The 25,097-nt window shown below is 47.6% G+C and overlaps 1 protein-coding gene across 5 annotated transcripts in view; it reads right to left on the bottom strand.

Moving 5' to 3' along the window:
- The window catches only part of LOC129833665 (SUN domain-containing protein 1-like), a 59,146-nt gene that overhangs the window by 15,472 nt on the left and 18,577 nt on the right, over nt 1-25,097 (bottom strand). For 3 of the 5 annotated variants that reach the window (XM_055898398.1, XM_055898394.1, XM_055898396.1), the window contains 6 exons: nt 8,817-8,999; nt 4,602-4,897; nt 4,051-4,077; nt 3,443-3,811; nt 2,859-2,993; nt 2,142-2,273 (listed from right to left, as the gene is read on the bottom strand). In XM_055898398.1, the coding sequence (XP_055754373.1) occupies nt 2,142-2,273; nt 2,859-2,993; nt 3,443-3,811; nt 4,051-4,077; nt 4,602-4,897; nt 8,817-8,926 (1,069 nt within the window). In that variant the 5' untranslated portion in view covers nt 8,927-8,999. The remainder of the gene's footprint in view (nt 1-2,141; nt 2,274-2,858; nt 2,994-3,442; nt 3,812-4,050; nt 4,078-4,601; nt 4,898-8,816; nt 9,000-25,097) is intronic. The other 2 variants (XM_055898395.1, XM_055898397.1) reach the window with 2 other exon arrangements.

Below are 25,097 nucleotides of genomic sequence, written 5' to 3'. Positions count from 1 at the left end.
GGAAATTTGCATGTCACCAAGGGAACCAACCAAAGTGGAAAGAAGACCATTTATTTATGAAGTAATCAAGAGGACCTGTATTAAACCAGAGATGGATGAAGAGAGAAGACAGACAGACAGAGGGAGAAAACAAAGATGAGTGCCATGCAGTGAGGTGGTCCAGGAGTTCTGTCTGTCTCTTTAAGAAGTATGGAGGACCGTTTCAGTGATGAGCATACAGTCGTGGCCAAAAGTTTTGAGAATGACACAAATATTCATTTCCACAAAGTTTGCTGCTTCAGTGTCTTTAGATATTTTTTGTCAGATGTTACTATGGAATAGTGAAATATAATTACAAGCATTTCATAAGTGTCAAAGGCTTTTATTGACAATTACATGAAGTTGATGCAAAGAGTAAATATTTGCAGTGTTGACCCTTCTTTTTCAAGACCTCTGCAATCTGCCCTGGCATGCTGCCAATTAACTTCTGGGACACATCCTGACTGATGGCAGCCCATTCTTGCATAATCTATGCTTGGAGTTTGTCAGAATTTGTGGGTTTTTGTTTGTTCACCCGCCTCTTGAGGCTTGACCACAAGTTCTCAATGGGATTAAGGTCTGGGGAGTTTCTTGGCCATGGACCCAAAATATCAATGTTTTGTTCCCCGAGCCACTTAGTTATCACTTTTGCCTTATGGCAAGGTGCGCCATCATGCTGGAAAAGGCATTGTTCGTCAGCAAACTGTTCCTGGATGGTTGGGAGAAGTCGCTCTCGGAGGATGTGTTGGTACCATTCTTTATTCATGGCTGTGTTCTTAGGCAAAATTGTGAGTGAGCCCACTCCCTTGGCTGAGAAGCAACCCCACACATGATTGGTCTCAGGATGCTTTACTGTTGGCATGACACAGGACTGACGGTAGCGCTCACCTTGTCTTCTCCGGACAAGCTTTTTTCCGGATGCCCCAAACAATAGGAAAGTGGATTCATCAGAGAAAATGACTTTACCCCAGTCCTCAGCAGTCCAATCCCTTTACCTTTTGCAGAATATCAGTCTGTCCCTGATGTTTTTCCTGGAGAGAAGTGGCTTCTTTGCTGCCCTTCTTCACACCAGGCCATCTTCCAAAAGTCTTTGCCTCACTGTGCGTGCAGATGCACTCACACCTGCCTGCTGCCATTCCTGAGCAAGCTCTATACTGGTGGTGCCCCGATCCCACAGCTGTTTTAACTTTAGGAGACGGTCCTGGAGCTTGCTGGACTTTCTTGGGGGCCTTGAAGCCTTCTTCACAACAATTGAACCGCTCTCCTTGAAGTTCTTAATGATCTGATAAATGGTTGATTTAGGTGCAATCTTACTGGCAGCAATATCCTTGCCTGTGAAGCCCTTTTTATGCAAAGCAATGATGACGGCAGGTGTTTCCTTGCAGGTAACTATGCTTGACAGAAGATGAACAATGCTTCCAAGCACCACCCTCCTTTTGAAGCTTCCAGTCTGTTATTCGAACTCAATCAGCATGACAGAGTGATCTCTGACCTTGTCCTCGTCAACACTCACACCTGTGTTAACGAGAGAATCACTGACATGATGTCAGCTGGTCCTTTTGTGGCAGGGCTGAAATGAGGTGGAAATGTTTTTGGGGGATTTAGTTCATTTGCATAGCAAAGAGGGACTTTGCAATTCATCTGATCACTCTTCATAACATTCTGGAGTATATGCAAATTGCCATCATACAAACTGAGGCAGCAGTTTTGTGAAAATTAATATTTGTGTCATTCTCAAAACTTTTGGCCACAACTATACAGAGGTAGATGGACAGAGCTGGAGAGAGAGGCTCTGAAGACTGAAATAGAGTTATCTGTGGTGAAACTACACAGTAGAAAACAGCATCTGTACATACTGTGGAGAGAAGCATTCCTCTACATTATAATCCACCAAACCATTACTATACATGCACAGTTAACCTTATGCCCAGCCTTCACAGATAGGTTTTCACAGACACAGAAATGCAAAGACCAAGAGCTTGAGAAAGAAAAGTTGTGTCGGCGGACAGTGGAAATAGAGGGCTGAAAAAAAGAGGGTCACTGAGGTGGGGAATGGTCAGCGTTGATGATCGATGACCTTTGACCCATGCCTCCTGACCTCAGGTCGGCGGTGGGTCAGGTACCTTTTCCTTCGTAGCCGTTGGCCCTGTAGCCCATCATCCTGTGGAGAGTGGTCTGCTTAAAGAGCCAAGAGACACGGGACACGCTGGAGGAGACAGCCCGTCTGGCCCTGTCTAAGAGGGATGCCAGGACACCTAGTGACACAACCATACCACACATCAAAGGTCAGGTCAGACAATCTGTCTGTTAAAACACCGTTCCCTTTCCAGCCCGGGACCAGATCAGTATTTTGTTTTATTTAGCCGACTACTCAGACTAGTATAATTTTGTATTTTTGCTTCATTTAAACAACTCATCTGACTAATGTTAAGGCTCATACAGATCTGGGACCAGGCTATTCCATTTCCACCTCCAACGTCACAGTTTTGAGGCTGGGAAGAGACAGGAGTGGAAATCCCTTTGAATCTTAAAAATATATATTTTTATAGCACTATTACAATTAACTGGAGTCTAGTCCCTTGAGACTATCAGGTTGAACAGCTTTGAATAAATCAAACCATGAAGGACAGTAAAAAAAGAAGGAGAGAGAGATGGGTGGGAAGGGAAGTAGTATAAGGGGGAATTCAGTGAGGTAAAACTTGCAGATAGAAATACAATGAATAGAGCTAATATGATGCCTAATTCTGCACCATATCTGTTCTACATAATAAATTTCTACGCGAACATTTTGTAAAGTTGCGCCCCTCTGAACAGACCCCAGTAGTAAGCATCTCGTATACCTTTGCCTGTGTGGCTCCTGGCCCTAGTGCCCAGCCACAGAACATTCTGGAAGAGCAGTGTTACCAGGGACACTATAGGGGCCAGGGCTCGTCTGCTGTAGTGGACACATGTGTTAGAGACTGACACCAGGAGACCTAGACAGAGAAAGGACAGCAGGTTAGTTACCTTAGCCACGCATATAAAAGGTGGAGAAATGGGTCCTTCTCCTAAGTGGAAACCCACGTAGTGTCAGCACTAACAAGCGAACAGAAACAGAGAAACACATAAGAAATGGCTGGTTGACTGATCATTTTAACTTATTTTGGTCTTCTAACAGGACTCAGGACTTAAGGAAACAGTGTGATATGCACAGATTTATAAACCATCAAACAGAAAGAACCTCCTGTTTACCTTTCTCCTAGGAGAGGAACACTGGGTCATGTTCATTAGGGAATGCAACAGAAAGCGTTTTGCAATAGAACATGAAATGTGCGTCCAGATTGTCCCTCCATGTTTCAGTCTGTTTTCTTCCATTTGGTGCCTAATGAACACAGCCCTGTTCAACTCCCCAGTCAGTTGTGTGCACACTAGGTACAGTTCTCACCTGTCTTGCTCCTCTGACTCTTGACCGTGCAGTATAAACTGGAGGATGAGGCTGATGATGATGAGATGGCGGCAGCAGCTGCTGCAGCAGAGGCAGCCTGAGACGAGGAAGAGGATGAAAGGGCGGAGGCAGCTGCTGCAGCAGAGGCAGCCTGAGACGAGGAAGAGGAGAAGGTGGCGGCAGCTGCTGCAGCAAAGGCAGCCTGAGACGAGGAAGAGGAGGAGTATGTGGTGAGAGCTTCTTTCCTCTCAGAGTGTATGGAACAGTCTTTACAGATGTAACCGTTGGCGACCATGGTGTGGCTGTGCGACACAGTGTTGACGCCGCCGTTCGCACCCGTTGAGCTGTGGTCCGTCCTTGCACTCCTTCCTGGGGGAAACACACACAAGAGGAACATTTTTAAGAACAACTCTGACTAGAAAACCATTTCTTCATATATTTCTCATCAATCTATTTATATGGTCTCAAAATATCATTATTTTACACATCAGAGCTAGCCTTAAAGCCTGTGTTTACTTCCTGGAAAAGTGTTGTGATGATGCGCAATAAAACATCACTACCCGGGTGAATGCTCACAAATATCATTAGAATGAATGGTGAAGTCTCACCTTTCAGACTGGTATCCTGATCTGAACCTAGAGGAAATAAAGCATTATCAAATCATCCAAGCCAGCGGGAGATTATTGAATACTGATTCATTAATTGTATTGGGTCACACGGGTAATAACACAACTAATCTCTGTAAAACCACATCAAAGGGATTAAATGGAGAGATTATACAAATCAGCCTGCCTCGTCTCTCCCCTGGTATTCCCACAAACCATTCATCAGTCCTGCCTTACATATCAGATAGACACACAAACAACAAACTGCAGTAATTAAAATTAGCATGCTAGCTAGTTATCTTAAACTGCTACAGTCCTAGTTTTACCTCTTATATTCTAATGCGGTTGACTGGTCCTAGACCTGTGCTTTAGCCATTGTATGACAGACTGTCTGACCATACCTGTTATGTCAAGCCAACGATAGTCGGAGGAGTTGGCTAATGCACATACCCTACAGGTCTGGGACCAGAATAGAGCTAATGTATCCTCTCTATCAAACGTAACCCTTCCTCTGATCGTATGACCCATGCCCTGCCCTTTCCCCTTGGACTGACCCCAGTAGCCGTCTGTGGTAGTAGTGGTGGTGGATCGCTGGCGGAGGCCGGACTGGTCCAGGATGGAGGACAGCAGGGAGGCATCGCTGGCAGTGGTGCAGCCCGTAGAGGGAGTGTTGGTGGTGGAGAAGGAGAGGGTCTTGCGTGGCGTCTGGTTCAGGGACTGGGACTGGTTCAGGGACTGGGACTGGTTCAGGGACAGGGACTGGTTCAGGGACAGGTTCTGGTTCAGGTTCAGGGACTGGTTCAGGGACAGGGAGCTGGAGGCAGACTGCTGCTTTCTGCTCCTCACCATCCTGAGAGACAGGAGAAAGATTGGTAGAGAATATAGAAGTCAGTGTGTGCCTGCCTCCGAGTGCATCTGCCTCCGAGTGCATCTGCCTCCGAGTGCATCTGCCTCCGTGTGCATCTGCCTCCGTGTGCATCTGCCTCCGTGTGCATCTGCCTCCGAGTGCATCTGCCTCCGAGTGCATCTGCCTCCGAGTGCATCTGCCTCCGAGTGCATCTGCGTGTACATGTTTAATGTTAATATATGGCTAATGTTTCTTTTGTGTCTGCATGAGTGCGTTTGTGTGTGTGTCCATTGACTCCCTTCCCTTGTGTAGTGTTACCATGACTCTCTCTGACTGGACCCTGTGTAGTGTTACCATGACTCTCTCTGACTGGACCCTGTGTAGTGTTACCATGACTCTCTCTGACTGGACCCTGTGTAGTCTTACCGTGACTCTCTCTGACTGGACCCTGTGTAGTCTGACCATGACTCTCTCTGATTGGACCCTGTGTAGTCTTACCGTGACTCTCTCTGACTGGACCCTGTGTAGTGTTACCATGACTCTCTCTGACTGGACCCTGTGTAGTGTTACCATGACTCTCTCTGACCGGACCCTGTGTAGTCTTACCATGACTCTCTCTGACCGGACCCTGTGTAGTGTTACCATGACTCTCTCTGACTGGACCCTGTGTAGTCTTACCGTGACTCTCTCTGACTGGACCCTGTGTAGTGTTACCATGACTCTCTCTGACCGGACCCTGTGTAGTCTTACCATGACTCTCTCTGACCGGACCCTGTGTAGTGTTACCATGACTCTCTCTGACCGGACCCTGTGTAGTCTTACCATGACTCTCTGTGACCGGACCCTGTGTAGTGTTACCATGACTCTCTCTGACTGGACCCTGTGTAGTCTGACCATGACTCTCTCTGACTGGACCCTGTGTAGTCTGACCATGACTCTCTCTGACCGGACCCTGTGTAGTCTTACCATGACTCTCTCTGACTGGACCCTGTGTAGTGTTACCATGACTCTCTCTGACCGGACCCTGTGTAGTCTTACCATGACTCTCTCTGACTGGACCCTGTGTAGTGTTACCATGACTCTCTCTGACTGGACCCTGTGTAGTGTTACCATGACTCTCTCTGACCGGACCCTGTGTAGTGTTACCATGACTCTTTCTGACCGGACCCTGTGTAGTCTGACCGTGACTCTCTCTGACTGGACCCTGTGTAGTCTTACTATGACTCTCTCTGACTGGACCCTGTGTAGTCTGACCATGACTCTGACTGGACCCTGTGTAGTCTTACCGTGACTCTCTCTGACTGGACCCTGTGTAGTGTTACCATGACTCTCTCTGACCGGACTCTGTGTAGTCTGACCGTGACTCTCTCTGACTGGACCCTGTGTAGTCTGACCATGACTCTGACTGGACCCTGTGTAGTCTGACCATGACTCTCTTTTACCGGACCCTGTGTAGTCTGACCATGACTCTCTTTGACCGGACCCTGTGTAGTCTTACCGTGACTCTCTCTGACTGGACCCTGTGTAGTCTTACCATGACTCTTTCTGACTGTACCCTGTGTAGTCTGACCGTGACTCTCTCTGACTGGACCCTGTGTAGTCTTACCGTGACTCTCTCTGACTGGACCCTGTGTAGTCTTACCATGACTCTCTCTGACTGGACCCTGTGTAGTCTTACCGTGACTCTGACTGGACCCTGTGTAGTCTTACCGTGACTCTCTCTGACAGGACCCTGTGTAGTCTGACCATGACTCTCTCTGACTGGACCCTGTGTAGTGTTATCGTGACTCTCTCTGACCGGACCCTGTGTAGTCTTACCATGACTCTCTCTGACTGGACCCTGTGTAGTGTTATCGTGACTCTCTCTGACCGGACCCTGTGTAGTCTTACCGTGACTCTCTCTGACTGGACCCTGTGTAGTCTTACCATGACTCTCTCTGACTGGACCATGTGTAGTCTTACCATGACTCTGACTGGACCCTGTGTAGTCTTACCATGACTCTCTCTGACCGGACCCTGTGTAGTCTTACCATGACTCTCTCTGACTGGACCCTGTGTAGTCTGACCATGACTCTCTCTGACTGGACCCTGTGTAGTCTTACCATGACTCTCTCTGACTGGACCCTGTGTAGTCTTACCGTGACTCTCTCTGACTGGACCCTGTGTAGTCTTACCATGACTCTCTCTGACTGGACCCTGTGTAGTCTGACCATGACTCTCTCTGACTGGACCCTGTGTAGTCTTACCATGACTCTGACTGGACCCTGTGTAGTCTGACCATGACTCTCTCTGACTGGACCCTGTGTAGTGTTACCATGACTCTCTCTGACTGGACCCTGTGTAGTCTGACCATGACTCTCTCTGACTGGACCCTGTGTAGTCTGACCATGACTCTCTCTGACTGGACCCTGTGTAGTCTTACCATGACTCTCTCTGACTGGACCCTGTGTAGTCTGACCATGACTCTCTCTGACTGGACCCTGTGTAGTGTTACCATGACTCTCTCTGACTGGACCCTGTGTAGTCTTACCATGACTCTCTCTGACTGGACCCTGTGTAGTGTTACCATGACTCTCTCTGACTGGGCCCTGTGTAGTCTGACCATGACTCTGACTGGACCCTGTGTAGTCTGACCATGACTCTCTTTGACCGGACCCTGTGTAGTGTTACCATGACTCTCTCTGACCGGACTCTGTGTAGTCTGACCGTGACTCTCTCTGACTGGACCCTGTGTAGTCTGACCATGACTCTGACTGGACCCTGTGTAGTCTGACCATGACTCTCTTTGACCGGACCCTGTGTAGTCTTACCGTGACTCTCTCTGACTGGACCCTGTGTAGTCTTACCATGACTCTTTCTGACTGTACCCTGTGTAGTCTGACCGTGACTCTCTCTGACTGGACCCTGTGTAGTCTTACCGTGACTCTCTCTGACTGGACCCTGTGTAGTCTTACCATGACTCTCTCTGACTGGACCCTGTGTAGTCTTACCATGACTCTGACTGGACCCTGTGTAGTGTTACCATGACTCTCTCTGACAGGACCCTGTGTAGTCTGACCATGACTCTCTCTGACTGGACCCTGTGTAGTGTTACCATGACTCTCTCTGACAGGACCCTGCGTAGTCTGACCATGACTCTCTCTGACTGGACCCTGTGTAGTCTTACCATGACTCTCTCTGACTGGACCCTGTGTAGTCTGACCATGACTCTCTCTGACAGGACCCTGCGTAGTCTGACCATGACTCTCTCTGACTGGACCCTGCGTAGTATGACCATGACTCTCTCTGACCTGACCCTGTGTAGTCTTACCATGACTCTCTCTGACTGGACCCTGCGTAGTCTGACCATGACTCTCTCTGACTGGACCCTGCGTAGTCTGACCATGACTCTCTCTGACCGGACCCTGTGTAGTCTGACCATGACTCTCTCTGACCGGACCCTGTGTAGTCTTACCATGACTCTCTCTGACTGGACCCTGTGTAGTCTGACCATGACTCTCTCTGACTGGACCCTGTGTAGTCTGACCATGACTCTCTCTGACCGGACCCTGTGTAGTCTTACCATGACTCTCTCTGACCGGACCCTGTGTAGTCTTACCATGACTCTCTCTGACTGGACCCTGTGTAGTCTGACCGTGACTCTCTCTGACTGGACCCTGTGTAGTCTTACCATGACTCTCTCTGACTGGACCCTGTGTAGTCTGACCGTGACTCTCTCTGACCGGACCCTGTGTAGTCTTACCATGACTCTCTCTGACCGGACCCTGTGTAGTCTGACCATGACTCTCTCTGACCGGACCCTGTGTAGTCTTACCATGACTCTGTCCGACTGGACCCTGTGTAGTCTGACCATGACTCTCTTTGACCGGACCCTGTGTAGTCTTACCATGACTCTGTCCGACTGGACCCTGTGTAGTCTTACCATGACTCTGTCCGACTGGACCCTCCGCTGCTGTGGTTCTGGGAGTCAGCCAGTCTGTCGTTGCCATAGAGACCGCCCGTGGTCTGCAGACGCAGGCTCCGCCGCGACATCCTTGGTGAGTTGAACACGGGAGCGATCTGATGCGCCTTCTCAAACTCTAGGGCCACAGTCGAGTAGCTGGAGCTAAGGACAGAAGGAGAGGGAAAGAGAGAGAAGAAAGAGAGAGCAGGAGAAAGAGATGAGAGGAAGAGAGGAGATGGCAAGAGATTGGAATAGTGAGATGGCAAAGAAAGAGGAAAGAGAGGACAGGGGAAGAGATGATACAGTGTGATATAGCAAGGGAGAATAAATGAGATGGATAGAAAGAGAGGGACGGATAGAAACAGAGGGATGGATAGAAAGAGAGGGATGGATAGAAAGAGAGGGACGGATAGAAACAGAGGGATGGATAGAAACAGAGGGACGGATAGAAACAGAGGGATGGATAGAAACAGAGGGATAGATAGAAACAGAGGGATGGATAGAAACAGAGGGATAGATAGAAACAGAGGGATGGATAGAAACAGAGGGACGGATAGAAACAGAGGGATGGATAGAAACAGAGGGATGGATAGAAACAGAGGGATGGATAGAAACAGAGGGACGGATAGAAACAGAGGGATGGATAGAAACAGAGGGATGGATAGAAACAGAGGGGTGGATAGAAACAGAGGGACGGATAGAAACAGAGGGGAAGGGAGGAAAGGAGAGAGAAAGAGAGAAAGAAGTGTGGTGAATGTAGGTAATGTAAGACTCAATCACAGTGCCTGAGCTTCTTATCATTTGCTGTAAGCCTATCAGAGGCCTTGGTCTGAATCAGACCAGCACTTATGTGGTTTCAGCTTACCTCAACATGAAATCAACAACCCTCTCCCTCTGAGTCAGTCAGGACCAGTATTCATAACAGTTAACTTATTCATTATCACCTAAAAGGCTGAACTGATCCCAGATCAGCACTCGTACTCTAAGAGCTTTATTAATGCAGGCCCAGGGCTTAGTTAACATGCCATGATTAATACGGACATTCCTAACTTCCTCCCATCCATTGACTGTATCTTAGTCACACATAGAAACTAGAGAGACTCACTATGTTTTGTAAACAACAGCAACACAGCGTTGGGGTAGTTTTGTAAACAACAGCAACACAGCATTGGGGTAGTTTTGTAAACAACAGCAACACAGCATTGGGGTAGTTTTGTAAACAACAGCAACACAGCATTGGGGTAGTTTTGTAAACAACAGCAACACAGCATTGGGGTAGTTTTGTAAACAACAGCAACACAGCATTGGGGTAGTTTTGTAAACAACAGCAACACAGCATTGGGGTAGTTTTGTAAACAACAGCAACACAGCATTGGGGTAGTTTTGTAAACAACAGCAACACAGCATTGGGGTAGTTTTGTAAACAACAGCAACACAGCATTGGGGTAGTTTTGTAAACAACAGCAACACAGCATTGGGGTAGTTTTGTAAACAACAGCAACACAGCATTGGGGTAGTTTTGTAAACAACAGCAACACAGCATTGGGGTAGTTTTGTAAACAACAGCAACACAGCATTGGGGTAGTTATGTAAACAACAGCAACACAGCATTGGGGTAGTTATGTAAACAACAGCAACACAGCATTGGGGTAGTTTTGTAAACAACAGCAACACAGCATTGGGGTAGTTTTGTAAACAACAGCAACACAGCATTGGGGCAGCTGAAGCAGCTCAGTAGGGAGAGAATGTTACCACAGGAACTGTTCCTGGAGCTGAACACTGGGCTCGCAGGAAATGACTCACCCAATAAACACGAGGAAAAAATACAAATGGAGAAAGAACGAGGACTGTGTGTGAAAGAGGCCCAGACAGATATATAATGGAATGGATTAGGACACTGTATACCAGTCCTGTGTGGCTTAGATGGTAGAACATGGTGCTTGCAACTCCAGGGTTGTGGGTTCATATCCCATGGGGAACCAGTATGAAAATATAAATACCTTTTGGATAAGATCATGTAAGTGTAAAATAATATACCAGTTTGAGCCAGTAAGATGTGGAGTGGAGGCGGAATGTAAATATTGTGAATATAGAATTGGACACTACTGCAGCAGTAGCTAGAAACTCTCTCTCTGACTGACTCATACCAGACCACACCCCCTGGCTGAGGATGCAGGCCAAGACCAGCGCCAACATTCCATCATGGAACACAACGAAATCATTATTGCCACATTGGCTCTTAGAAACAGATCCTTTCAGAGAGTATACTTGAGTCTTGTCTATTGCTTGTACACACACACACACACACACACACACACACACACACACACACACACACACACACACACACACACACACACACACACACACACACACACACACACACACACACACATACTAACAATCATGACTTGATGCTAAACACACAGCAGTAGGGTAATATTCTCCTACAGTAGGTTGTGTCTCCTCTCCTTTGTATGTGGGTCATCTAAAACCCCTGACAGACAAGCAGGGCGGTTGAGGAGGAGAAAAGCATCTTAGCTGACTGACTGTGTTCAAGAACTTCCCTTCCTGTAATGGAGATGGGAGGCGGGAACAAAATGTAAACACAAACACATGGTCTCATTCAATGTTGCAACTACAACAGTGAGTCCATAAGACTAAACTCTGAACAACAACATGTGGCAGCCATTTAAACAACGCAACACAGAAGGAAGAACAGGGGGTGGGCCCCACACATGGCCAGGCTGTTCTCAGATGCCTCTCCTTCTCTAAAGGCCCCCAACATATAAACAGGGGGTGGGTCCCACACACGGCCAGGCTGTTCTCAGAAGCCTCTCCTTCTCTAAAGGCCCCCAACATATAAACAGGGGGTGGTCCCCACACATGGCCAGGCTGTTCTCAGAAGCCTCTCCTTCTCTAAAGGCCCCCAACATATAAACAGGGGGTGGGTCCCACACACAGCCAGGCTGTTCTCAGAAGCCTCTCCTTCTCTAAAGGCCCCCAACATATAAACAGGGGGTGGGTCCCACACACAGCCAGGCTGTTCTCAGAAGCCTCTCCTTCTCTAAAGGCCCCCAACATATAAACAGGGGGTGGGCCCCACACACAGGCTGTCCTCAGAAGCCTCTCCTTCTCTAAAAGGCACCCAATATATAAACAGGGGGTGGGCCCCACACACGGCCAGGCTGTTCTCAGAAGCCTCTCCTTCTCTAAAGGCCCCCAACATAAAAACAGGGGCTCTGGCTGTAGAGGCCTCCTCCATCAGTCAATCCCCAGGCCTGTGTGTGTTGTGTCCTCCTGGCCCTAAAACCTCAGGATTACACCATCCCATCCAGAGCCAATTATGGGCTTTTCTTTCCTCCTCCTGCCTGCTGCTCCACCTGGCTCTCTTACACACACCAACACCTCTCAATGTGACTGTGTGCTCTTCCCCAGAGTGTGTGTGCCCACTACAGATCCTACTAGAGGCCACACCAGGTTGGATGGGATATTAGCAGAGAGTTGTCTATGTTGTTACCCCACACACTATTTTAAAGGCCTAGTGCAGTCAAAAATGAGATTAACTTGTGTTTTATATACTGTATATGAGGTTGGAATAATACTGTGAAATTATAATAATGCCATTTTAGTATAGGAGCTGTATGAAAAGACTGCCTGAAATTTCACCCTGTTTTGGAGGGATGGAGTTTTGGAATGCCTGATGACATCACCTGGCAGTAAATTTGTTAATAGACCAATAAGAAAAGAGAGTTTCAAACATCTGTGTCTACCCCCCAACATCCAAATACCATGGCTAGGGGCGGTGAATCCTGTCTACCCCCCAACATCCTAATACCCTGGCTAGGGGCGGTGTCTCCTGTCTACCCCCCAACATCCTAATACCCTGGCTAGGGGCGGTGTCTCCTGTCTACCCCCAACATCCTAATACCCTGGCTAGGGGCGGTGTCTCCTGTCTACCCCCAACATCCTAATGCCCTGGCTAGGGGCGGTGTCTCCTGTCTAACCCCCAACATCCTAATACCCTGGCTAGGGGCGGTGTCTCCTGTCTACCCCCCAACATCCTAATACCCTGGCTAGGGGCTGTGTCTCCTGTCTACCCCCAACATCCTAATACCCTGGCTAGGGGGCGGTGTCTCCTGTCTACCCCCCAACATCCTAATACCCTGGCTAGGGGCGGTGTCTCCTGTCTACCCTCAACATCCTAATACCCTGGCTAGGGGCTGTGTCTCCTGTCTACCTCCCAACATCCTAATACCCTGGCTAGGGGCGGTGTCTCCTGTCTAACCCCAACATCATAATACCCTGGCTAGGGGCGGTGTCTCCTGTCTACCCCACAACATCCTAATACCCTGGCTAGGGGCGGTGTCTCCTGTCTACCACACAACATCCTAATACCCTGGCTAGGGGCGGTGTCTCCTGTCTAACCCCAACATCATAATATCCTGGCTAGGGGCGGTGTCTCCTGTCTACCCCACAACATCCTAATGCCCTGGCTAGGGGAGGTGTCTCCTGTCTACCCCCCAACATCCTAATACCCTGGCTAGGGGCGGTGTCTCCTGTCTACCCCCCAACATCCTAATACCCTGGCTAGGGGCGGTGTCTCCTGTCTACCTCCCAACATCCTAATACCCTGGCTAGGGGCTGTGTCTCCTGTCTACCCCCCAACATCCTAATACCCTGGCTAGGGGCGGTGTCTCCTGTCTACCCCCCTACATCCTAATACCCTGGCTAGGGTCTGTGTCAGGACTGTAGAGGCTTTACCCACACTGGGGCACACTGTGACCGTCTGCAGTGCCATGGTCACTCTGCCCCCCTGTAGGGAACACATGCTCCCTGGAGGGTACTGCTAGGGTGAGAGAGAGCACTGAGAAGTCAGGGGGGACTGGAGAGTACAAACTGACTGTTTTTAACTGTTTTGGTTCAGCATATCACAGATGTGCTGTGCAAAGACAACATTTAGTCTCAGGGCAGGGAAAGGTACTGTACTTCACAGTGGTCTGAGTGTGTTGTGGTGGGATCAATCATCAATGCAGTCAGACTGAATTTATTACCTGAAACCATGCTTATATCTTCACTGACTGTAAACGTCAGAAGCACTCAGAAGAACCCATGATTGCATGGCACAGAGCTCAGAAGAGAATAACACAGCATTGCCTACAGACATAGGATCTTAATTAGAGCCAGTTTGCTACAACAGAAAAATAAGAAGTTTAAAATTGTGGATTATAATTTAATTTATATTTTTGTAGGGGTTGATAAATATTTCGTAAGGGAAAATCTAGTCTGAAATTTCTAAGTGGAAATTACAAACTTCAGAAGGCATTTTAAACCTCAAATACACTTCAAATGTTACATTTCCTGCAAAGGGCTGATTCAATCAACATGTAGTGCACAATATTAAGCACTACATGCTTCTCTCTCTCACACTGTCCTCCATGTGTATGTAGAGGCTGCTGCAGCAAGAGTTAGCCTAGTGCAGAGTTAATAAGGCAGCTTTCACCAGACCCCTCCAGAACAATCACACCAGACCCTCCACTATACTACCCTCCAGAACAATCACACCAGACCCTCCACTATACTACCCTCCATAACAATCACACCAGACCCTCCACTATACTACCCTCCAGAACAATCACACCAGACCCTCCACTATACTACCCTCCAGAACAATCACACCAGACCCTCCACTATACTACCCTCCTGAACAACACACCAGACCCTCCACTATACTACCCTCCAGAACAATCACACCAGACCCTCCACTATACTACCCTCCTGAACAATCACACCAGACCCTCCACTATACTACCCTCCAGAACAATCACACCAGACCCTCCACTATACTACCCTCCTGAACAACACACCAGACCCTCCACTATACTACCCTCCAGAACAACACACCAGACCCTCCACTATATTACCCTCCAGAACAATCACACCAGACCCTCCACTATATTACCCTCCAGAACAATCACACCAGACCCTCCACTATACTACCCTCTAGAACAATCACACCAGACCCTGCACTATACTACCCTCCATAACAATCACACCAGACCCTCCACTATACTACCCTCCAGAACAATCACACCAGACCCTCCACTATACTACCCTCCAGAACAATCACACCAGACCCTCCACTATACTACCCTCCAGAACAACACACCAGACCCTCCACTATATTACCCTCCAGAACAATCACACCAGAACCTCCACTATATTACCCTCCAGAACAATCACACCAGACCCTCCACTATACTACCCTCCAGAACAATCACACTAGACCCTCCACTATACTACCCTCCAGAACAATCACACCAGACCCTCCACTATATTACCCTCCAGAACAATCACACCAGACCCTCCACTATACTACCCTCTAGAACAATCACACCAGACCCTCCACTATACTACCCTCCATAACAATCACACAAGACCCTCCACTATATTACCCTCCAGAACAATCACCAGACCCTGCACTATACTACCATCCATAACAATCACACCAGACCCTCCACTATATTACCCTCCAGAACAATCACACCAGACCCTCCACTATACTACCCTCCATAACAATCACACCAGACCCTCCACTATACTACCCTCCAGAACAATCACACCAGACCCTGTACTATACTACCCTCCAGAACAATCACACCAGACCCTACACTATACTACCCTCCAGAACAATCACACCAGACCCTCCACTATATTACCCTCCAGAACAATCACACCAGAACCTCCACTATACTACCCTCTAGAACACACCAGACCCTGTACTATACTACCCTCCAGAACAATCACACCAGACCCTCCACTATACTACCCTCCAGAACAATCACACCAGACCCTCCACTATATTACCCTCCAGAACAATCACACCAGACCCTCCACTATACTACCCTCCAGAACAATCACACCAGACCCTCCACTATATTACCCTCCAGAACAATCACACCAGACCCTCCACTATACTACCCTCTAGAACAATCACACCAGACCCTCCACTATACTACCCTCCAGAACAATCACACCAGACCCTGCACTATATTACCCTCCAGAACACTCACACCAGACCCTCCACTATACTACCCTCCAGAACAATCACACCAGACCCTCCACTATACTACCCTCCAGAACAATCACACCAGACCCTCCACTATACTACCCTCCAGAACAATCACACCAGACCCTGTACTATACTACCCTCCAGAACAATCACACCAGACCCTGTACTATACTACCCTCCAGAACAATCACACCAGACCCTGTACTATACTACCCTCCAGAACAATCACACCAGACCCTGTACTATACTACCCTCCAGAACAATCACACCAGACCCTCCACTATACTACCCTCCAGAACAATCACACACAGCAGAGCAGTTTCCTATACTAGGCCTCACTGAGTGTGTGTGTGTGTGTGTGTGTGTGTGTGTGTGTGTGTGTGTGTGTGTGTGTGTGTGTGTGTGTGTGTGTGTGTGTGTGTGTGTGTGTGTGTGTGTGTGTGTGTGTGTGTGTTGACCCTAATGGTCTGCAGTCTCCAGCATTTCTGTTTTAATCTTTCCTTTCTAATTAGGCCAGGGACAGACTCAGACCTGGTACAATAGGTTAATGGACAGCCAATCAATGACATTATCAATCCATTAACCAGCAGTACAGTTGACTTCCAGAGCCAGATCTGGATCTCCCTGTGGTCGCCTGGGAGGAAACAGAATGATCAGCCCGTCTATAGCCACTGGCCAGGGACATTAACACAGAGCTCTGCTTGGTGCAGCACATCCTGGGCTCCGGCTTGGCAGAGGGCTCTTTTTACAAACCCTGCAGTGGTGCAACACCTGGATTGATACACAGACAGATACTCTGTAAATCCACAGACAGACAAATCTCACACAACTTGTGGAAATAAGGATGCACACACAAATAACACCTCTAAACACTGTGTTTAACAAATCTCACACACACACACACCTCTAAACACTGTGTTTAACAAATCTCACACACACACACACCTCTAAACACTGTGTTTAACAAATCTCACACACACACACACACACACACACACACACACACACACACACACACACACACACAAATAACACCTCTAAACACTGTGTTTAACAAATCTCACACACACACACACCTCTAAACACTGTGTTTAACAAATCTCACACACACACACACACACACACACACACACACACACACACACACACACACACACACACACACACACACAAATAACACCTCTAAACACTGTGTTTAACAAATCTCACACACACACACACACACCGCTATTGATTGAGCTTATTAAGATGTCAGCACATCACGTCGTCTTGCTTACAAACCCCTACGTCAATTCGCTATGAGGCTCTGTATTGATCCGTATGAGTTTCCCTCGACTAAACTGCCCCCACACCAGATATCAAAGTAGACTGGACACTGACCAAAAGCAGAGAGAGAAAACACTTCTCCTCCTCCTCCACTGTTCTCTTACACAACAACGGAGCTTTGATGCCCAGTCCTCCCACACTCAGTGGGTACTGCCAGTTCTCCGATGGTCTACTAACGAACCAGAGAGAGATCAGATCACCCAGAGATTTAGTCTACATTGTACAACCACTGAGGTGCCTCAGGGGTAACCTACTAGCTTTCCTTTCATTTATTATATTATAGATGAGGACTTTATAATAATCTTTGACCTGCAGGGAAAGTTCACTGAAATCCGTGTGGTCAAATTTAATAAATGTTTGCTGAACATAATCACATAATTTCCTGGGAGCAACTGCCAGATTCTCATTACTCTCATATTAACCTAACCTCCCCGGACATATCCTCATTACCCTCATATTAACCTAACCTCCCCGGACATATCCTCATTACCCTCATATTAATCTAACCTCCCCGGACATATCCTCATTACTCTCATATTAACCTAACCTCCCCGGACATATCCTCATTACCCTCATATTAACCTAACCTCCCCGGACATATCCTCATTACCCTCATATTAACCTAACCTCCCCGGACATATCCTCATTACCCTCATATTAACCTAACCTCCCCGGACATATCCTCATTACCCTCATATTAACCTAACCTCCCCGGACATATCCTCATTACCCTCATATTAATCTAACCTCCCCGGACATATCCTCATTACCCTCATATTAACCTAACCTCCCCGGACATATCCTCATTATCCTCATATTAACCTAACCTCCCCGGACATATCCTCATTATCCTCATATTAACCTAACCTCCCCGGACATATCCTCATTATCCTCATATTAACCTAACCTCCCCTGCCAGATTCTCATTACCCTCATATTAATCTAACCTCCCCTGCCAGATTCTCATTACCCTCATAATAATATAACCTCCCCTGCCAGATTCTCATTACCCTCATATTAATCTAACCTCCCCTGACAGATCCTCATTACCCTCATCATATTAATCTAATCTCCCCTGACAGATCCTCATTACCCTCATCATATGAATCTAACCTCCACTGACAGATCCTCATTACCCTCATCATATTAATCTAACCTCCCCTGACAGATCCTCATTACCCTCATATTAATCTAACCTCCCCTGCCAGATCCTCATTACCCTCATCATATTAATCTAACCTCCCCTGACAGATCCTCATTACCCTCATCATATTAATCTAACCTCCCCTGACATATCCTCATTACCCTCATCATATTAATCTAACCTCCCCTGACAGATCCTCATTACCCTCATCATATTAATCTAATCTCCCCTGACAGATCCTCATTACCCTCATCATATTAATCTAATCTCCCCTGACAGATCCTCATTACCCTCATCATATTAATCTAACCTCCCCTGACAGATCCTCATTACCCTCATATTGACCTAACCTCCTCTGCCAGATTCTCATTATCCTCATATTAACCTAACCTCCCTTGCCAGATTCTCATTACCCTCATATTAACCTAACCCCCCCTGCCAGATTCTCATTACCCTCATATTAATCTAACCTCCCCTGACATATCCTCATTACCCTCATATTAATCTAACCTCCCCTGCCAGATCCTCATTACCCTCATCATATTAATCTAACCTCCCCTGACAGATCCTCATTACCCTCATCATATTAATCTAACCTCCCCTGACATATCCTCATTACCCTCATCATATTAATCTAACCTCCCCTGACAGATCCTCATTACCCTCATCATATTAATCTAATCTCCCCTGACAGATCCTCATTACCCTCATCATATTAATCTAATCTCCCCTGACAGATCCTCATTACCCTCATCATATTAATCTAACCTCCCCTGACAGATCCTCATTACCCTCATATTGACCTAACCTCCTCTGCCAGATTCTCATTATCCTCATATTAACCTAACCTCCCTTGCCAGATTCTCATTACCCTCATATTAACCTAACCCCCCCTGCCAGATTCTCATTACCCTCATATTAATCTAACCTCCCCTGACATATCCTCATTACCCTCATATTAATCTAACCTCCCCTGCCAGATCCTCATTACCCTCATATTAATCTAACCTCCCCTGCCAGATCCTCATTACCCTCATATTAATCTAACCTCCCCTGCCAGATTCTCATTATCCTCATATTAATCTAACCTCCCCTGCCAGATTCGCATTACCCTCATTTTAATCTAACCTCCCCTGCCAGATTCTCATTATGCTCATATTAATCTAACCTCCCCTGCCAGATCGTCATTATCCTCATATTAATCTAACCTCCCCTGCCAGATCCTCATTACCCTCATATTAATCTAACCTCCCCTGCCAGATCCTCATTATCCTCATATTAACCTAACCTCCCCTGACAGATTCTCATTATCCTCATATTAATCTAACCTCCCCTGCCAGATTCGCATTACCCTAATTTTAATCTAACCTCCCCTGCCAGATTCTTTCACCTAAACGGTGAAACCACAGGTTGAACGATTCTACACACACACACACCTTTTTTGTTGAAAAACTGATGCACTGTCAACTCACCCTTAACAAGCCTGGTATGTTAGGCCAAATACTAAACACACTGAAAACGTCATTAGCAGAACCGTTTCAAACCAAATGTGGCGTTGAGACTAACCACCAGCAGGCTGTGTTCTGGAGTGTATTACTGAGGGAGATCACTCCCAGCAGGGTTCACAACTCCTCCTTTAAACCCTTCTGTTTCCATAGTTGTTTATGCTGGGCTCTGGAGGGTCAGTGCAGGTCTGTGGGGGAAACACACACACAGACACACGTCCCACCCTACGGTTTCCTAAACCATTATAGAGTAGAGAGCAGCCATTCCCCTGAGGAGGAACACAGGCCTATATTTACCACAGGCAGGGCAGGGACAGGCTGGGTAGAGGGGATCTCAGATTTCCATCTGTCTAACTCTGGGTGGGTTTCAATTGGCACTGAGATTACGGCCACCGCCCATCCTCCTCTTGTCCCTCAAACAGAACAGAAGCACTTCTCTTCCTTCTCGTCTCTCTCCAACAGTGTGCCATCTCTTCCTCTCTGTCTCATATTGCCCTTGTTGCTATGGAAACTTCTCCAAACAGCTCTCCGGGGCCTGAGAGGGTGTGTGTGTGATCTGTGGCCGCCTGAGTTTGCGCCCCTCCCACTTCTACAGAACAAATCCTGTCAGAGAGGAGCACTAGCAAGTAGAGAAGAGACAGTAGTTGAAATTCCCCTTCACATGTTATAAGTTCAGCCTGAATGGTGTCAACAACACCACCTCTGACACAGAGACACAATCATCCAGCTGCTGCCATTCAACCATGCCCTTGACCAGTGAAGCACTGTCTGAGGGAGGCAACCATGCTGCTGCCACACACACACACACACACACACGCATGGACACAAGCCCACGTTGTCCCACAACACACACCAGATGTCCTAAACAACTGTGAGTGCAGCATGGCCAACCAGCAGCAACTGGTACTCCTTCTCCACATAGGCCTTCAACCTTCCTTGAACACAGTCTTTATTACCTCCACTTCATCCCTTCCTTCTCACCTTCCACCCAGCCCCAGGCTGATCACATCACTATAACCACTAGTCCTAATATTACCCTAGATCACCTTCCACCCAGCCCCAGGCTGATCACATCACTATAACCACTAGTCCTAATATTACCCTAGATCACCTTCCACCCAGCCCCAGGCTGATCATATCACTATAACCACTAGTCCTAATATTACCCTAGATCACCTTCCACCCAGCCCCAGGCTGATCACATCACTATAACCACTAGTCCTAATATTACCCTAGATCACCTTCCACCCAGCCCCAGGCTGATCATATCACTATAACCACTAGTCCTAATATTACCCTAGATCACCTTCCACCCAGCCCCAGGCTGATCACATCACTATAACCACTAGTCCTAATATTACCCTAGATCACCTTCCACCCAGCCCCAGGCGGATCATATCCCTATAACCACTAGTCCTAACATTACCCTAGATCACCTTCCACCCAGCCCCAGGCTGATCACATCACTATAACCACTAGTCCTAATATTACCCTAGATCACCTTCCACCCAGCCCCAGGCTGATCACATCACTATAACCACTAGTCCTAATATTACCCTAGATCACCTTCCACCCAGCCCCAGGCTGATCATATCACTATAACCACTAGTCCTAATATTACCCTAGATCACCTTCCACCCAGCCCCAGGCTGATCATATCACTATAACCACTAGTCCTAATATTAACCTAGATCACCTTCCACCCAGCCCCAGGCTGATCATATCACTATAACCACTAGTCCTAATATTAACCTAGCTCACCTTCCACCCAGCCCCAGGCTGATCATATCACTATAACCACTAGTCCCAATATTACCCTAGATCACCTTCCACCCGGCCCCAGGATGATCATATCACTATAACCACTGGTCCAAATATTACCCTAGATCACCTTCCACCCAGCCCCAGGCTGATCATATCACTATAACCACTAGTCCTAATATTACCCTAGATCACCTTCCACCCAGCCCCAGGCTGATCATATCACTATAACCACTGGTCCTAATATTACCCTAGATCACCTTCCACCCAGCCCCAGGCTGATCAGATCACTATAACCACTGGTCCTAATATTACCCTAGATCACCTTCCACCCAGCCTGATCATATCACTATAACCACTAGTCCTAATATTACCCTAGATCACCTTCCACCCAGCCCCAGGCTGATCAGATCACTATAACCACTGGTCCTAATATTACCCTAGATCACCTTCCACCCAGCCTGATCATATCACTATAACCACTAGTCCTAATATTACCCTAGATCACCTTCCACCCAGCCCCAGGCTGATCAGATCACTATAACCACTGGTCCTAATATTACCCTAGATCACCTTCCACCCAGCCTGATCATATCACTATAACCACTAGTCCTAATATTACCCTAGATCACCTTCCACCCAGCCCCAGGCTGATCATATCACTATAACCACTAGTCCTAATATTACCCTAGATCACCTTCCACCCAGCCCCAGGCTGATCATATCCATATAACCACTGGTCCTAATATTACCCTAGATCACCTTCCACCCGGCTCCAGGCTGATCATATCCATATAACCACTGGTCCTAATATTACCCTAGATCACCTTCCACCCGGCCCCAGGCTGATCACATCTCTATAACCACTAGTCCTAATATTACCCTAGATCACCTCCCACCCAGCCCCAGGCTGATCATATCACTATAACCACTAGTCCTAATATTACCCTAGATCACCTTCCACCCAGCCTTACCCCCAGGCTGATCATATCCCTATAACCACTGGTCCTAATATTACCCTAGATCAGTTTGAGTGACTATGAGAGATACAATACTAAGGCCAACCAGGGGACCTACTTACCCAGTAACACAGACTGGTCATAAAGTATGAAGGGGCCCATTGAAGAGACACACTATTGCAGTCTCAGGCTCGGGTCAGTGTGTCTCGAACCCCATCCATCAGGTGCTGTTTATTTGAAAGGGGCAGAACTCTACTACACTACTGGGTGTCAGGTAGGTAGGTGTGTGTACTCTGCTGTGATTGACTCGTGTGTGAAAATGTCTAACCCAAGAGCTGACTTGACTCTTGTTCCATCTAACACACTCCCTACCTCTCTCATGCACACACACATTCACCTCACATTAACATGCTACAAATATGGCATAGGAGAGAAAAATAAGGCACTGGGCAGAAAATGAGGTTTCTCTTTTATTCAAATCAAAACATATCCATGATGCCAGAAGTTCTCCTTCTCTGAGAAGTAACTAACCTAACCTCTCAAAGTATACTCCATTTGTGTGTTGCTACAACACTACCGTTGAGCTGATGTACACTATATACAGACAAAGGTATGTGAACAACCCTTGAAATGAGTGGATTGGCTATTTCAGCCACACCGGTTGCTGACAGGTGTATAAAATTGAGCACACAGCCATGCAATCTCAATAGACAAACATTGGCAGTAGAATGACCTTACTGAAGAGCTCAGTGACTTTCAACATGGCACTGTCAGGATGCCATCTTTCCAACAACTCAATTCGTCAAATTTCTGCCCCGCTAGAGGTGCCCCAGTCAACTGTAAGTGCTGTTATTGTGAAGTGGAAACATCTAGGAGCAACAGCGGCTCAGCCACAAAGTGGTAGGCCACATACGCTCACAGAATGGGACCGCCGAGTGCTGAAGCATGTGGCGCGGAAAAATTGTCTATCCTCGGTTGCAACCCACCACTACAGAGTTCCAAACTGCCTCTGGAAGCAACGTCAGCACAATAACTGCTCGTCGGGAGCTTCATAAAAATGGGTTTCCATGGCCGAGCAGTCACACACAAGCCTAAGATAACCATGTGCAAAGTGTCGGCTAGAGTGGTGTAAAGCTTCACGCCATTAGACTCCGGAGCAGTGGAAACACGTGATTCATCACTCCAGAGAATGCTTCACCATCTTGCAGTCCGACGGACGAATCTGGGTTTGGCGGATGCCAGGAGAACCCTACCTTCCCCAATGCATAGTGCCAACTGTAAAGTTTGGTGGAGGAATAATGGTCTGGGGCTGTTTTTCATGGTTCGGGCTAGGCCCCTTAGTTCCAGTGAAGGGAAATCTTAACGCTACAGCATATAACGATATTCTAGAAGATTCTGCGCTTCCAACTTTGTGGCAAGAGTTTGGGGAAAGCCCTTTTCCCGTTTCATCATGACAATGCCCCCATGTACAAAGTGAGGTCCATACAGAAATAGTTTTTCGAGATCGGTGTGGAAGGACTTGACTGACCTGCACAGAACCCTAACCTCAACCCCTTCGAACACCTTTGGGATGAATTGGAACGCCGACTGCGAGCCGGGCCTAATCGGCCAACATCAATGCCCGACCTAACTAATGTTCGTGGCTGAATGGAAACAAGTTCCCGCAGCAATGTTCCAACATCTAGTGGAAAGCCTTCCCAGAAGAGTGGAGGCCGTTATAGCAACAAAGGGGGGGACCAACTCCATATTAATGCCCATGATTTTGGAATGAGATGTTTGACTTTTGGTCATGAGGTGTATATGGATTTTCTAATTTATGGAGTTCAATAATTAAAAAAAACGTTTTTATTAAAACAAATATTAAAGTTATGACTGATTAGTATCTCGTTACACCATTTCCCGGTGTAGTACAGGGAGCAGCTTGGGTGGTGCCATATCATTAAAAATAACAATGAATGTCTCTCTATAGCTGGTACAACTTGTTTTCTCACAGGGGTAATACCCCAGAATCCTCCACTGACAGCAGTAGATCAATAGTCTACAGCCAGGAAATAGCTGAGAGCAGGGAGAGAGCCTGGGAGAGAGCCTGGGAGAGAGCCTGGGAGAGAGCCTGGGAGAGAGCCTGGGAGAGAGCCTGGGAGAGAGCCTGGGAGAGAGCCTGGGAGAGAGCCTGGGAGAGAGCCTGGGAGAGAGCCTGGGAGAGAGCCTGGGAGAGAGCCTGGGAGAGAGCCTGGGAGAGAGCCTGGGAGAGAGCCTGGGAGAGAGCCTGGGAGAGAGCCTGGGAGAGAGCCTGGGAGAGAGCAGGGAGAGAGCCTGGGAGAGAGCAGGGACAGAGCAGGGACAGAGCAGGGAGAGAGCAGGGAGAGAGCAGGGAGAGAGCAGGGAGAGAGCAGGGAGAGAGCAGGGAGAGAGCAGAGAGAGAGCCTGGGAGAGAGCCTGGGAGAGAGCCTGGGAGAGAGCAGGGAGAGAGCCTGGGAGAGAGCAGGGAGAGAG

The sequence above is a fragment of the Salvelinus fontinalis genome, chromosome 34, assembly GCF_029448725.1.
Source record: "Salvelinus fontinalis isolate EN_2023a chromosome 34, ASM2944872v1, whole genome shotgun sequence".
Lineage (NCBI taxonomy): Eukaryota > Metazoa > Chordata > Actinopteri > Salmoniformes > Salmonidae > Salvelinus > Salvelinus fontinalis.
Note: the sequence above shows the minus strand (reverse complement) of the source record. Positions and strands in the feature narration are given on the sequence as shown.